Source organism: Manihot esculenta, chromosome 3, assembly GCF_001659605.2.
Source record: "Manihot esculenta cultivar AM560-2 chromosome 3, M.esculenta_v8, whole genome shotgun sequence".
Classification (NCBI taxonomy): domain Eukaryota; kingdom Viridiplantae; phylum Streptophyta; class Magnoliopsida; order Malpighiales; family Euphorbiaceae; genus Manihot; species Manihot esculenta.
This window is the reverse complement of record NC_035163.2, coordinates 1,712,711-1,729,951: the sequence shown is the minus strand read 5'-3', so window position 1 is coordinate 1,729,951 and position 17,241 is coordinate 1,712,711. Positions and strand designations below refer to the sequence as shown.

At 32.7% G+C, this 17,241-nt stretch overlaps 2 protein-coding genes across 2 annotated transcripts; one reads left to right on the top strand and one right to left on the bottom strand.

The window, feature by feature from the left end:
- Window positions 1–900: 900 nt before the first annotated feature.
- On the bottom strand, window positions 901–6,532 carry LOC110611789 (kinesin-like protein KIN-13B). The gene is made up of 12 exons (XM_021752269.2): window positions 6,119–6,532; window positions 5,866–6,042; window positions 5,064–5,258; window positions 4,790–4,897; window positions 4,041–4,118; window positions 3,881–3,962; window positions 3,056–3,215; window positions 2,670–2,972; window positions 2,224–2,442; window positions 1,639–2,140; window positions 1,484–1,549; window positions 901–1,408 (listed from the first exon to the last, which is right to left on the bottom strand). The coding sequence occupies exons 1-12, from the start codon at window positions 6,227–6,229 to the stop codon at window positions 1,229–1,231; spliced, it is 2,181 nt and encodes a 726-aa protein (XP_021607961.1). The 5' UTR covers window positions 6,230–6,532; the 3' UTR covers window positions 901–1,228.
- A 1,793-nt stretch (window positions 6,533–8,325) lies between these two features.
- Window positions 8,326–10,569, top strand: LOC110610494 (tau-tubulin kinase 1). The gene is made up of 2 exons (XM_021750427.2): window positions 8,326–8,766; window positions 10,078–10,569. The coding sequence occupies exons 1-2, from the start codon at window positions 8,491–8,493 to the stop codon at window positions 10,270–10,272; spliced, it is 471 nt and encodes a 156-aa protein (XP_021606119.1). The 5' UTR covers window positions 8,326–8,490; the 3' UTR covers window positions 10,273–10,569.
- The last annotated feature ends 6,672 nt before the right edge of the window (window positions 10,570–17,241 follow it).

Sequence of the window (17,241 nt, the reverse complement as noted above, 5' to 3'; positions counted from 1 at the left end):
GGAAATAATATGGTTTTTTTAGTTGAAGTAGAATTCATAACATGAAAGCAATAATATATACCCAGAAATTGGAATAACCAGCCTATAGATACAAACATGATTAGAAAATAGTAAATAATCTAGTACGTGCAAGGAAATTAAAACAGTTTACTAGAACACGGATAATGAAAATCTGGACAAGAACCAAAAGTAATGATAACAACCAGCCTATAGATACAAACATGATTAGAAAATAGTAAATAATCTAGTACGTGCAAGTAAATTAAAACAGTTTACTAGAACACGGATAATGAAAATCTGGACAAGAACCAAAAGTAATGATAACAGTAACATCTTACTTACAAGTTGGTAGAACGATAAAAGTGTCTTCCAGATCAAAGAACCACATGACCAGGATAAAGCAACTCAGCCATCTCCATTAGCACATACCAAGAAGTGCGGCTATATTATTCATTCATGATGAGCAACAATCCAACATAAGAATTAGTCAGGCAAATTATGGCATCAATACTGATTCATGATCCCGTAGAATAACCAGCAAAAAGAAAACCAAAGTAGCAATGAGCAGAATTTATCTGTCAGTTCTCAAACTAGGTTTTTTTGCAATCAATAGATTATAACCAACGGCAGAGGTCACCATGATCGCTTTATTGTAAAGGAAAAATCTACTTAAATGAAAGCTCATACTATTGAATGCATCTCTTTCAAAGATTGCAGGCTTACCTCTCACCTTGCAAATGCAGTAAAAATACCAAGAAACCACACCAACAGATATTAAGGGAATGGCAATGAAGGGGGCATAATAGAGAAGATACACGCTGTAGAAAAAAAGTCCTTGGAGCCACGGATTTTAGTATATTAGAATAGATGCCAGCAATCAACAGCATTGATGCAATAAAATAACAGCCCAAACAAGAATTTTTTACCAAAAATATATTACAGTGCCATACACATCTTACAAAAAGAAGCCAGTGAGCACTGGCATAAATATCAAGATTCTATTAACTCAAGACAGAACAGTGACTGACTTCAATAATATTAAGAACAGGCAAGCAGGCAAAGTTCCTCCACCAACAACCCACCCCAAAAGAGCACTATTTCCCTGTAACCCGATGCAATTACAATGCAGTCAAAATGAAACCACCATCAGTGAAGAAATGGTGTCATCGCTCCAACTGCCTGCTACACTCACAAGTGGTTACATTCATCAGCCCTCTCCAAGATCGAATCAATTACCATATGAAGATACCAAAACACTATGCTCATTCAGATGCCTCTGAAATTGAGCTAGACGAGTCTGAAGTTGTAGAATTCCAGCAGCTTTCTGTGCAAGAATCGCATTTAACTTAGAGATATAATCATCCAGCTGATTACCTGGTTGATCAGCTTCAACCAGCAAGTTCATTTCCTGCATTGATCATTAAAATCATACCAGAACAGATTATGACAGAAAAATGTAGCAACTGAAAAAAGGTTCACTAACCTCCCTAACAATGTCTATTGTCTCCTCAACTTGCTTACGATGGGCAGATACAAGATCTTCTTCTTCCTAAAGAAATCATAGCAAAATTTATCAGCACCTGAATAACCTTTAAGAGAACCAAATAGAAGATACCTTGAATGCAAATATGTGATTACCTTCAACAGGGCATTCAGATGATTATCATCTGCATTAGAATTGTTTGTCATGAAGTGTGGGACGTCTCTCCTCTTCATTGTAGCATCATTTCTTTGCTTATCCTCCAAAGCTGGAATATCATAGCTTTCCACTTTATTATTGTTCATCCAAGATGTTTTTTCTAGTTCAAAAGCTTCTTTTGTGTAATCAAAATCATCCTCAGCAATGGCCTTTTGACCACCTATCTGACATTTGTAATAATCTGAATAAACAGATGCAGCTGCATGTCCCTCTGCCCTGCCACTTGGAATGTGATCCAAATTAAAAGGTGGAGATTTTTCTCTCTCAGTTGGTTTAGCCCATGCAAACGTGTTCTTTTCATTGGGAACATCAGTTATGTTATCATCAAAGCTTGCTTCATTAGGCAAAGATGAGGTCAAAGGCAGTGCAGTTGAGTCTCTAAGGTTTGAAGAAGACAGCGGATCCCGTTTGGAGTTGTTCCCTTTTGAAAGACTCTTCACCCTGACACATAAAAATCCCTCAGAAAGTTTTAAGCAAATTATCAGTTTCTTCAAAACATCTACTTATGTTACAAAACCACATACCTATCAGCATATCTTAGCGTATTTAGAGTGTGTTCACACGATCCTGAGCTTGGTGAAATACATGATATCATAACAGTGCGCGAGTCACCAACAAATGAGTCTCTAAGAACTTCAGTCAACTTACTCCCTCTAAAGGGAATGTGACCCTGGTCACTGTCAAGAGCTCTAATGCACTCTTTCAAAGCCAGTAAGCTCTTGTTAATTTCAGCGCCTTCCATTCTGTAAAGATGTAAAGCAATTACTTGCTTCTTAAATACCAAGCCATTTTGAGAAATCAGTAACTAATGATGAACCAAAATAAAATACAAAACAAATTACATCATTTAGGAGTATTTCATGGGTCCATACATATTCACATGCAAAGTAGCAAAGAAGTTCTGAGGGAGCAGAATAAGCACAGAGGGTTTCAAGGGGGAGAGGGGGGAACCAATCCAATCAATCCCCACCTTGTTTGTTTGTCATTATCTGTAGTATCTGCACCGCGCTCACTCCCAGCCAGATCTATGAAAGACAACTTTCCTACAAGTCGGGCAGGCTTTGATTCAGAACCATCAATTGATCTCTTGATGGCAAGCTGAAGTATAGCATGTGATCGAGAGGATTCCTCATTTGCACCAGTTGTACCAGTGCTTCTAGTTGCATTTCCTTTCTCAATGAACTCCCTAATGGCCTCAACATCTGATACTCTGTATTCCTGCAAACCCACGATGCACACTTGTTGTTTCCCATCCTCCCTCATACAAAGCTTTCTGCAAAAATAAAATTCCATTAACATTATTCAATGTAGATTCTAATCTACCCAACACCTATAAGCATAATTAACATAACATACTTCCGCTCATTGAGGAGATCAAAAAGCTTCCCTCCATATATCTCAAAAAAACTGACAAACAAATAAAATCCCTGGTTCCTGTATGTTTGGCGCATTAGTCTTAATATATCTTGGGATGCTTTTAGGGGCAACGGTTGCATGGTATAAGTCTTTCCACTCCCTGACAGAAAAAACAGACAGAACCAAGCTTATTCACAATAATGTAACAAGAAAAGAACCAAACATAGAAAGCAGATAGAAACAAGTAAACACCAGAAAAAAATAAATTAAGAGTTTTGGTTTTGTCCCTGACACCTCTTCCCAATTTTATTCTTTAAAAAAATGGTTATTCAAGTTTACCTTTGATTTTCCAAGAAAGACTAGTGCACACTAGAAATGTAAACTTTGTCCAAGCAAAATCAACCCAAATGTCTATGGTAGTCAAAGCAAAAATAAAAACCAAAAACATTGCCAGCAAACAGTTCCAATTAATACATAGTTCCAATAAAAACTTGTGCAGTTTCCATATGTACGAGAAATGACTTTGGAAAAGTGAAGTGTGAAAATTTTGACAAATTAGTATCTAGTTAACATCATTTTTTGAACTGCTCTTAAGAAAAATTACCGCCTTAAATATCAGTAACTGGCTCCTAAAAATTGATTTTGAAATTAAATTTGACATGTTCTATTCATAAGAATTTCAAAATAGCTAAACAAGCTTTTTTCAAAAAGTTTTTCCAATATCTAAAACGGTGTTTCACAAAAATAAATAAATAAATAAAACATAATGCCTAATGGGCACTTAGTTTCCAACAGTGAAGCATCACTGACATTAAAACCACTTGCCTGTTTGCCCATATGCAAAGCAGGTTGCTTTTGTTCTATGGAAAATTAGAGGAACTATAGGCTCCACAGTCTCAGAGTATACCTACAGGAATAAGATAGAATCTGGTGAAATCAACTGAATAACATTCATATCATGGACCAAATCTCCCTGCATACTCACCTCATCATTTGAAACACCTTCATTCAGCACAGCATCAAAAACAAATTCATGTTTCTCCACATATTCTGTTAGGTCCACCTGCAAAATATGGTAGATGAGTAGTGGCAAATTCTGATACAACCTGCTAACCCAGTTTTAGAAATAGAAACCTCTTAACTCATTTTAACTTGCATAAAACCAGAAACAATCCTAAACCAACAAACTTATGATTCAATAGAGTAAACACAATTTCTCCAATTACCTTATTCAAAGGTGACCTCTTTGGACTGACCAGAGGAATCCAAATTCTATCCCAAAATTAAATTAATAAAAATTAAAATGATCCATAACCTGTGATTGATATCTAATCTGAAATCCTTTCTATATATAGTTACTAAATGGGTAATCTAAATCAGTCCACAACTGAAAATAACTCAACCCAGATCTACTAAAGAAAAAGACTCAAATGACTCACCGTCCAAAATAACCTAACTGCAAACATGTCCAACCCAATCCATTTGCTACCTCTATTGGAATTTTGAATAAGGCAAAGGAAAGATGGTGCTGGTCCACTTAAGGTCCCACATAACAATGTTTAATATTATAATATAGAAAATATTGCAGTTAGAAGAAATTAGGTTGGGAACAGTTAGTCAAAATATTACATAGCAATCTGATTAAGAATTTAATACATAAAACTAGAACAACATTTAAACCCTTAGACAATGAAAAGTTAAGCACTTAGTTTCAATGTCCAGGCACAAACTCACTTTAAGTTTGGTTTCATGAACCGTGAGTGCATTGGAATTTGGCTCTATAGTAATGATATCTTCCTCTTTCTTTGACATTTCCTTCTTGTTTAATGGTCTCTTGCGTACCTAAATTAAAATAAATAAATCAATCAATCAATCAACACTACCATTTTCATTAATGAAAGGGGATTAAGAAAATGGCCCTTATTCACAGAAGAAACAGAGAAGTAACAAAACCAGATTCTACTACATAGTATCAGAAAAAGCACTGAACAGCCTCAACAAGACATACCACAACTTTGATCTTTGCAACATTGTTGGATCTTTCTTTGTCCCCTGAGAAACTCTTAAGAAGGTTATTCTCTGGCAAATTTCGGACTCTGCTAGTCAGTCTGCTGGCTGCAAGATAAGGTTCGGAATCATCAAAACTTTTACCCCGAGCAGGTTGATTATGCAAAGATCCCTCGTATAGGCTGGGAATTGACACCTATCAGGGACGTACATGATAAATATCAATACAAAAACAGAAGCTAAAAGATTTAATATATTATCCTTTCATTAGGTTCTTTCTAATTCTTCATTGCCAAGGTGATTTGAAATATTGAATCTCACTAAAACTTACAGGCTATGGAGTAAAAATATCTCATTGCTGCACAACATTAAGACGGAACCCCATTTAACTATCTACAATTAATTGTGAGCAACTAATAAATTTACACCAACAAAAACCTCAGTAGTTCTGACACTCAAAAAGCACATATTAAAAGGTTTTCAAAATTGCCCATTCATGCATAAATTCATTAAGCTTAATTGCCCTTTGCAAAGATATTAGATGAAAATGTATGTCCTATTGCAACAGCATAGAGAATTAGTGATCTCAATCCTTACAATGACTTCGTCTGCTTAACATGCATTTTCTTTTGAGACGTTTTTACAAAATCAAATCAGAATTATAAGCTCAATTAAGATCCCAAACAAAAGCCAAAATTCTTCCAACTTAATCTAACCTCCAAACGCGTCATAACAAAACTATCATCAACTATGCGAGTATTTTACTAGGGAAGATAAAAGAATTGGAAATTACTATTTATTACCTCGGACAACAGCTCAGTATCAAAAGAATGCAGATCGAGCAAGCCAGGGCTGAGCTCACTCGGCGACACGTAATCATCGGCATTCTTCCTCATACTTGACGACCGCGAACAAACCGGTGGCGTCGACGGGTCCATCGACAGCATGCTTCGGTTCATCCTCGAGCCATATCCGAAGTCCTGCGCATCAATAAAATGTAAAGCCTACTCTAAATTAACTGCAACTAGCTACTAGTAGAAAAGAAAAACAATTGACCTGCGAAGCCGATTGAAGCCATCTGCCACTGTCGAGGAAGTTATCGGAATACTGCCGGTGGTGGTGCGCCGTCGAGCTGGATCTCGACATTTGTCTCCCTGCCACATTCATCTTCAATTCAAAAATATCTCACTCTCACTCTCTCTCTAGAAAACACTCTCAGCCCCTATATATCAAATTCCAAATGAACAAGACCCTGCCGGCCGTCCAATAACCAAGCTATATATACGTGTACATGCGTATAAATACATATAGAGAGAGAGGAGGAGGGGAATTGCAGGGGCTTCTGGGAGAAGATGGTGGTTGAGATTTTTCTTTCTTATAAAAAAGTGAAGAAAATTTTTCTTTTTTTTTTTTTTTTAAAGAAATGCAGTAGCAGTACACGGGAGATATGATGCGTTTGAAACTTTGAAAAGAAACACCCGGGTTTGCAAATTGCATTGCACCTCTCGAGGATTAGCTAGCTACTTTAACTTAATTGTGCACCGCGCGTGTTCTGCACCTTACCATCGGAGGAAGACTGGAGAGTGGCGGGACCCAGGTGCTCCTTTTGAATGAGTCAATGGAATCGCAGCTAACTGAATCATTTACATTGAATTTGGGGTGAATATTTTAAAATTTTAATTATTTTAAATATTTTACTAGTCTAATCAAATTGCATATATTAAAATGCATGTAATGTTAATTAACAGATTTTAATTTAATCGTGATCAAATTATTTTGAAATTTTAATTTTAAAATAGTATCAGAATTTCAAAGTTAAAATAGCAGTGCCATCTGATGCAACACTCACATTAAAAGAACTGGAATCACGCGCAAGGGTAAAAGAACTGGAATCACGCGCGCGTGAATAAAAGAGATACAAATCGTCAAAGATTATTTGTTGGTTTGAGAGAGTCTTTTACTCTTTAGAGGGAACAGTCTGAGAAGGCATGGCAGAGCTGTTGCTCCTCATGTCGCTGAGTGTGTGGGTGGCCCACTTCAGTAAATCGCGGACTCGTAGTTTTTTTTTTTTGCCATAAGAGCTCTACGCCGTTGGATTGTCATCCGCGATTGCTGCTTTAAAAAGGTAGCACCGATATACGATTGGCGTGTAATGATGATTGGGGTCAATGGATGGTCGTCTATGGAACATGATGCATGATTTGTTTGGATAAGGCCACGTTTGGCGCATAACATTTTCATATGGCAGGGATATAAAGCGAGGGAAATTTGCATTTGAATTGCAACTCTATTGTGGCTTTTCTCCCTAATTAAGATAAGGAAGAATTAATATCACGTTTTTAAATTTTTTAAAAATATATTAATTTTTTGATATTTTAAAATTATTCAGTTAAAATATTTATATTAATTTATCTGAAACGCATAAATTTCAACATTTTCCTCCAATATTTATCCATAAATTTGTCTAGTGTCTTGTTGTGTTAAAAACATCATCAAAGCACAGCCATGCATGCATCTAATGGAAAATGGGATCCACTTGGTGTTCTGTGATTTGTATTTTTCTGATTTGGTCAAGTCCCCATCAGTTCTAGCAGTAAGGGAAGAAGCCCACTCCTCCAAGCAAGAATCCAAAGGACTTGGTCGTTCAATCTAATGCAGATCTAACAAAACTTCATTGGGCCTTAAAGGGTGATATTTGTGGATTCACAACAAAAATTAACATCAATGACTCAAAGGAAGGCATGGGTCATCTGATTCAATTGCAGAGTTAGCTACGAGGATAAGAGCCGGTTGCTATTGTCGGAGGAACGCAGCAGTCTTCATAAACATCATCAGAATGAGAAGCTAGATGCCAAGATTAAACAATGGGGAGAAGAATCACAAGTGATGTTTTATTTGGATAGAGAGAATTGGAGAGAAGAAAAAAAAAATTAGAAATTTGATTTCTTTAAATTCTCTTATTTGGACAGGGAGACATTTCCTTCTCTATCATACACAAATGGATTCTCGACAAATTGCTCCTAATAAACCGATAATAATTTAAATACATACAATCATAAAAAAAATTAAAAATAAACTTTGTTATCGAAAAATTTGCAAAAAATTAACTTTTTTATTCAATAGGCTAAAAAAACTGGAAAATAGAGACTAGGCTGGAGTTTGTAACTTGCTTTATTTATTTAAAAGGGGGTACTCTTAACATAAACTAAGCCCAGGCCCAGCCCACTCGAAGATCCATTTGCCTATGACTAGGAACCGTCAGAAAAACCAGAACCAGATGCGGATAGAAATCGGGTTGTGGGGTGCGCCTGCGTAGAGAGAGGCGGTTGCCACTTCCGATTCTGCGCGGATAATACGAGACAAGGAAGAAGACGCCGACTTAAAAACACGGCAAGTAGGAGCAAGAAGATTTTGTAAAAACTGAGGCCATGGCGTCGATTTGCCTCTCAATATGCTCGACCTCGAAACCCTTAGTGGTGCCTCCTACATCTTCAGCCGCCATTGCATCATCTTCTTCCTCTTCACCGAGCTGCAATGGTTGCCGCTGTTCTTTCCCTTTCTCCACGCCAATGTTTGGTCCTGGACGTTTGATTTATTCTACAGCTAGTATTAATTCAAATCGAAGCCGGCGACAAAAGCAAGTGGTTTGTATGGCTCCTGAAGAAGAAAAATTGACTCGCCGAAATCCTCTCGATTTTCCTATCGTACGTTTCTCCCTCCACTATATATTTATTTTGAATTACTTGTTTTGGAAATTGTTTGCTGTTGAAATTGAGCTTTACTAGTTAAATCATGTGATTATGCTGATGTCTATCCTTTGTTCGGTTTGTTTAGAATGGGATGATGATTCATGTTGTGCATCTTGATTTTTCTTCTTTCATTATAACTTTATAATGGGTGTTTTAGTTAGTGTTTATTATACGATATTATTAGATTACCTTGTAAGGAGATGTAAGAAATAAGTTGGGAGGATTTATATGTTGATCAATTAGAATGAGATACGGGTATATGGTGCATGGTACTCGATATCTACAGAATCAAATCAGCTAAAAAGTTTGTATAGCCAAATGCCAATGCTAAGAACATAGTAAATCTCTCTCTCACACACACACTAGTTGAGCCCTTTATTTGATTGGGTTTCTTAATTTGGTCATTTTAACATATTAACTAACAACTACTGCAGAAATTGAATATTTGACGTTGAATAAAACTTAGCTTGACGAATCTACTAAAATTTAGGCTTGCCTTTTCGAATTGATGGAACATAGAAGTCTTAGAATTCTTCTCTCCTAACCATTATTAGGTTAAAATATGAAATAACAGTGGAACCAGCTTGCCTCCTACGAATTAGAGTTTTGAGTGTTTTTATGTTACAAATTGAAGATATTTAACATGTTGATATGTCAACTAGTTTCTTAATTTCATTGAGAAAACATCATATCATTTGTATAATGCAATAATTTTTCCTAAAAGTTTTGCTATTACTACTGGATAGCTTTCAGATCAAACTGTATAATAGCTTAGTGACTGCTATCTTTCCAGAGTTGAGAGAAACTGATTTTTGGGTTTATTGTTGATGGTTATCTAATTGCCCTTTCTAATTTTGCATGAATCCTAACCTCGCACCTCTTGTGAGGGGTAAAATTCAGTGACAATATTATTGTTCTGTTTTTTTGTTTAAAAAATAAAAAATAAAATTGGTCATGTAGAGTTACCATTTTAATGCATTTTGATGCTGCCCTTTCGGGAAGCATTGACTAGTGATTAATTATAGTTTTTGCTGTAATTCTATTTGAAACACTTATTTGGCCTTTAACCTTCAAGGATTACTTGAAGTTTTCTGAAAGGATGTACCTGTTAGTCTACTGGTTGAATGCTTCCCATTTTCATTAGGGGCTGTCTTTACTCTTCTGAATCTTATAACATTCAATCTAACATTCGGTACCGGGTCTATTGTTCAATGCTTACTGTTTGATGTATCACTGTGAATCATATTTTATGATTTCACATTGCAGGAGTGGGAAAGGCCCAAGCCTGGCCGCAGGCCTGACATATTTCCCCAGTTTAGTCCTATGAAAACACCAATACCACCCCCATTGCCATATGATCCTTCTGAAGAAGATGAAGAAGAGGACGAAGAGAAAAAGAAAGAGGAAGAAGAGGAAGATCCTGAAAAGGAAGAAGAACCAGATAAGCCCGATAACCATTAGCATTTTTTTTGAAGCAAGGAGCCTTGAATTTCTTCTTTTGTTCTTTATGTATCCACAAAGCTCTTCATAGTTATTATCTAGCCTTAGGTTATGCGGACAGAAGATGGATGGAATGCAATAATAATTATCCAGTAAGAGTTATCATGGCTGGTGTTTCCCAGTTGGAGCTGAAAGGATCTTGCAAATCTCCTTTCAGGACTCCTTAAAGGCTGCAGGGGTATAATTAGGATTTTCATTTCTTTTTCGGTATTTGAATATTGTGCGACTTGTTTGAATAGTAAATTCCAAATTTTGAAATCCTGTCTTGTGCGACTGCCTGAAATGAAAAATAGCCAGGCCAGAACCAAAACCAAGCCCACGTGTAAACTCACGCTAGGTTCATAGATTGCCATAACTGGTTCTGATAAAACCTAATTTGAAGAAACTCCCCCATTTTAGATTTTTAGGTGCGCCTATCTTTTCTTTTTTTTTTTTTCCGAAAATGAAATTCAATGCATAGAAGAAGCAAGGCCCATTATAAGAAACGATTCAGCCTTCAAATAGGCCATGACTAGAAAATATACCGTCTGGTTTACCCCATCACAGTCCAGCCGAATCAATTGAAAAGAAAAGGAATCCTAACTAACATCGTTGTCGCCCCTCTGTGGAGATGCATGCCACCGACGAAGCTTTTATTGAAGTTGTCAATGATAATAGACTTGCATGCAAACAACTAGAGATAGAGATAAAGAGTAAAGGAGTAGGAAAGGTTTGACTCAAGGCAAGATAAGAACCATTGAGACCATGGAGAGAATCACTATATCTGTTATGCGTCAATGAAGGTTGAGGTGGTGGTCGAGGTGGTAGGGCTCTTCGACTTGAACAATGCATTGAGAAAAATAAATCTAGAATTCTCTAGTCATGTAAGCACAAAAGAAAGAACAAATTAATACGAACATAGAACTTTTCTTGTAGAAGGGCAGGGAGTTTCTACCAAAACTGAGTGTGATTCACATATCTCCAAATAGAAACCATGAACCACTCAAAACATAAGGAAAAAACCAACAAAACCCCTATATGCATGTAGTAAACTCGTGCTTTTTTGTTGCACTTAGATTTGCTAAGTAGAAGCAATCAAAAAGATTATCCACTGACTCACCTGAATAGAAGGGAGAGCAAAATTTGCATTCAGACGGAAAAGAAGATCCCCTGCCAATAGGGGCAGGAAAAATCACAAGAGGTGGTAAAGAAACTTATAGGCTAAACCTTAAGGAAAAAGAAGCAGAGAGAGAGGATCTCTTTCTAAAAAAGGTAAAAAAGAGAATTAAATGTCCTTATTCTCTTTCTTCACTTGTGGACTTCACGTTTTTACTTCTCAGTTATGAACATTATGAATTATCTCCACCAAAATTATTATATTATCACTTGGACTAGTGGCAAAGTAGATGGTAGTTGTAGGAATTATCCCCACTAATATTCCCAATTTAAATAAATAAAATAAAAAGAAAGAGGAGACATTGACAAGTAGTGTAACCTTAGAATATGGGCAGTTGGGTCTGAATACCTGGTGAAGACTGGCAGCTAGAGAACTCTATGTGTTGCTACATACACATTACCCTTCCCAAAATAATTGAAGAATAAGACTTCATCCTCAGTTCTTCACTTTGTTTCCTGGCCCATATCTTGTCCCTCGCAAAACCCATGGTACGTATATATCTATCTTTAAATTCTTAACTTCCAAAGGGCCAAACCCATTTCCATTTCCATCTCCTTCTTTCTTTTAACTTCTTTTCTGGTGTTCTCAACATACATGCATGATGCATTGATATAATAGAAAAAGAGAACCCTTTCTTAAGATCTTAATTTATTCTTATTTTCATTTCTAGCAGCCTCTTATTCCGGTGATGTTTCGGCCACTGGTGAGGCTATTGACATCCCCAACGATTGAGCCTGTGGCTGCCATCTCCACCGTACTATTTTACAGTGAACTTCTACCTCAGAATATCATTTTGGAAAGACTAGTCGGACATTATTTGCTTTCCAATGAAAATAATCTGTTTCATTTCCTCATTAACTTGTTGAGATGCTTCTGGTAGATGCATATCATCTCTACATTTTAATTATAGCTCAAGTGCTTCTGCTAGACTAATGCTCTTGAAGCTTCAGCCTTTGTCCAATTCTTCTCAAGTTTTATGTCTTGCTGGATTCAGTGGTGTAGCTCCATTAAACTCACCTGCTTGAGTTAATAATAATTTGCGTTTAGATAAATTTTTCTCAAATTGAAAAACTAAGAAATATTTTTCTTCAGACACAATGCACAAGATAAGAGATAGATCCCAATTTAAAATCACTAATTTTATCATAATACGAGATAACAAGTAAAATTAAATTAAAAATCACTATAATAAATATTATTATTATATTCTAAGGGTTAATTTGTGTATGTATTTGAACTATATGAGATATATTATTATTATAATGTATGAAATTACAGAGACTAACTTATGGGTGAACTAAAGAATTGTGCAATATATTTTTTTATTATAAATATTAAATAATTGATTTTTAAAAATATATTTACCCTAAAATTAGTAAATAGATGGATATTTGAAAAAATAATTTATTAATAATTTTAAATTTGATAACCAATAATTATTTCAAATTATAGATATGAGAATGAAATATAATTATCACTAAATTTTAGAAGTAGTTAAATTTCTTAAGTGATGTTATCATGCTGATTTAGTTTGATGGTCAAAACTAACTTTTGCTTTAAATTTAAAATGGTGCTAAAAAATGTTGTTGTTTTTATGCTCAGATTTTTTTAGAGTTTGTTTTAAATTTTGTTAATATTTTTAATTAATATATTAAAAAAAATTTTCTTAATATCAACTTTAAAAATAATATAAAATAGTTGAGGAGTACAATACTTTGAGGCAAATTCTTTTTTTAAAAAGTATGATATGATATTTTTTATTGTTGTGTTAAATTTTAAAAAATAAAAATGTGCCAATAAAGAGTGATTATAAAAATGGTATAAATATTTTTATTCTAAAATATATGTATAATATTTAAAATATTTAATTTAATATAATATATTTTACATGTTTAAATACTCAATTTATTTTGAAAAATAAATATTCAACTCACAAAATAATTAATATATAATTTTTATGACAATAATAATAATAATAAAATTTTATTAAATATAAAACTATTAAAGTTTGATTACTCTCGCATTTTCTATTCTTTAAACTTAACTTTTTTTTTCTCTTTTTCATGAAAAACGATTTGCATCAATTGATTATCGATGAAGAATAAGACGTTATTGTCCTTATTAAGAACTGTAGAAATATTCCGATCATCACTTATGATTTATGTATGGTGGGAATATTTCTCACATACAATTCAATCAATTTTCAAAATATGCAGATCTCTTTAGTAGATTTATGACATCCTTTAGAGGGGGATGTTGTTGTCCCTCGTAAGCTTGATGAGAATATTGCAGTTTGAATAAATGATGATGCTAAAAAAAGTCAAGAAATACTAAATATAATGTTGTTACAGGTTTTCATTCCTCTCAACAGGATGTCTCTAACAACACCCCTGTGAATGTTAATTTGATAGGCAATAGTGAAGCGACTCATCCCGTCAAAAGTCGGGATAGTTGAAAATAATGATCGTCCTGTATTGGAACTATTGAGGATTCGGCAATCCTCGGACGGTTAATACATTGAAGGATTTGATTACTAGTTATAAACCGGACATTTTATTTTTGATGGAAACAAAAGTTCTTAGTTCTTATATGGAATTTTTTTCGTAATTTTTTATATTTTGATGGTTGCATCTTAGTCAGTAGACAATGATTGAGAGGAGGTCTTTCATTAACGTGGAAGAGTCATGTGTCTATTTCTGTAGTTGACTTTTCTTTAAATTTTATTGATTCGATTATTTCGGAAGGCAATGTTAAATAGAGATTTACTAGTTATTATGGGTTTCTGGAATCGCAACGACGACGTCAGTATTGGAACCTTATTCGAGTTTTATTTCGTAGAAGTATTCTTCCGTGACTTTATTCGAGAGATTTTAATAATTTATGCTCGAAAAATGAGAAAGAAGAAGGAATGTATTTGACAAATTATTTTATGCAGGAGTTTAGACAGACACTTGAGAGGCATTTTTGTCAAATGATTTTATGCGAGAGTTTGATTTTGAATGATTGTAAATTTTTATTAGACTCTAAAACTAATATTTTTGTTAAATGGGTTCATCATAATACTATTTTAAGTGCTCATATTTTGGTTAGAAAATCTATTAGGTATAATCGTATTTGTGTTTGGAATGATTATTTTTTTCGTTTGATATAATTTTATTAATACAATTAGTAATTTTACTAAAAAAAAACATATACAAAATTATATGATGAAATATTTTAGCACATTATTGTCTATTAATAGATAAGACAACCTTCAATTTTCTGTAAATTTTTTATAAATACTAACTATAGAAAAAAGCAAGAAGGGTAAAATTGAAATTAAAAAAATTACTTTCAAAGTAAAAAGAAAGTAGAACACATTTAACGTAGGGGAAGTCATACGCTCGTAAAAATCAAATAAATTATTCCTCTGTTTCATAATTTATATATATATATATTAATTATTTTAAAATTATTATTTATATTATTTTTTATATTATAATAATAAATTAATTATTATAATTTTATTCTATTTTAAAAATTTTTTTGTAAATATCTTTTAATATTTAATGGAATTTTTAAATTATATATAATTAAAAAGTTAATAAAAAATTATTTTTGAAATATATATAAAAATAAAATAAATAAAAATTATAAAACGAATGAAATAATATTTTATATTTTGGAAAAACTTGAATGCTTTTTATCAAGTTATCTCAAACAAATCAATCCTAAAATTAATTAACATGTAAGTGGGGAGAATCATGCTTTTATACCTGTTGGCGTGCAAGTTGTACCCATTGGCGTGCTAAGTGCTTGCTCAAAAATTCCATGAAAAAAATTATGATTTTTGATGTTGACTGCATTTTCTCTACCTTCGTTGAATCATACATTATTATTTGAAATAAAGAGAATGTATTTCTTTTTATAAAAATTTTAAATATTTTTTTCTTTGAATTAATTTTTAGAATAAATTAAATTAAAATTTAACAATTTTCTCATTAACACAAAATAATTTATAATAAAATTAATAAATTAATCCATCTAAGAAATAGATAAAATAACATTAATTATTTTCATTTTAATAAGTGATTTTAAATTTAAATTTCATATAAAATGCTTTTAACATTTAAAAGATAAAACTTTAGTCCAATTAATTAGATTTATTCGTTATAAATTTAAATTAATTATATTAATAAATTTGGAATTCATAAACTAATCGAATAAAAATATAAAAGAGAGGAAACTTTCCTATCCAATAATTTTAGTCAAGGTCTTCTATTAAACAAAAGAAGAGAAGAAAAAGAGTCACATGCGATGCTGACGGGGAAATGCACAACTGTACATGTTACCCTCTCTAACTTTGTGTTTTGAAGATAAATTTGTTTCAGTTTGAAGTAATTTATTTATTTATTATTATTAATATTGTTAATAATGGAACCATTCTTAACATTTAATCCACCCTTAAACACAGATAACTAGTTTTTAATAGTAAATTAATTTTTAAAAAATAAAATTTAAATATTATAATTTAAATTCTTTGAAATTTAAATTGAATTTGATTACCGTTAGATTTCTCCATTCGGTCTGGGACCAGACCCATGACGACAGCCCATTATTTGGAAATCCTTAAATCTCTCGCATGAATCAGGTCCAGCCCGCTCAACCTTAAGATCGGAGTCCACTTAGATTTCTCAATCAGATCGATCCAGCCTTTTCAGTCCAATGATCAGATCTCCTCTGGACTCAGTCTTGATTTCCTCTACTAGTCCAGCCCGAAGGAAGGAAGGTGGCCAGCCAGTCCGTCTGGTGAATCCATCCGCATGCATATCAAGGGAGAATTAAATGGCCGTTACGCATGAAGCAGAGATCTGATATTTTTATACGTTCGTCAATTGATAATCAAATTGAATAAAAAAATCTAATTTTTGGGAAAAAAAAAGGAAAGTGATCCTCTTTAATTTTTATGATCAAAACTCATATAGTAAATCTTAATTTTTGAATATAAAAATTCAACTTGCCAGATATACATTCATTTTACTCTAAAAAAAAAATCGTATTTTCATTAATTTCTAAATCAATCTAAAAATATTTCCAATTATATATATGAAACTAATTAATTGTTTTCCTAAATTATAATAAAAATACTAAATTTTATATTTTAATTTAAATTTATCTACAAATTATTATTAAGAGTCCAAATAAAATGGTATATCTACTCTTTAATAAGTTTCGTCCATTGGAAGCAAATTATAATGGTGAGGTGAATAAGGAAAGCTAGATTTGGGGGCGTGAGTCATCTGGACCACTAGATTTTAGAGTTAGGTAATGGATGAAACCAATATGATTGAACAAATAAAATTATTTGTGATATAATTAATTATTTAATAAAAATTGTAAAGGAAATAGATTTATTTTTTGAAATTTAATTAAAATAATGTAAGTATTTAATAATTTTGGTAAATTTATTTGAAATATTTATATAAAATTAATTGCACGTATGTATATTTAAATAAATTACATTTTAAATATTGTTGAAGTAATTTTTATCTAAAATTAAATTTATAATATTCAATCTAATCCATCAAAATAGATTTTTTTTTCATTTTAAATTATAGATAATGTTTTTTAAATAGTAATTTATTAATTAATTTTAATGATATACTCCTACTCAATATTTATTGAAAATATATTATTAATTTTAAAAATATTTTATTGATTGCGTAATGTAAATTAATGAAGTTAATATACAATTATTTTTTTGAAAAGAAGTTAATATACAATTATTGAAAATA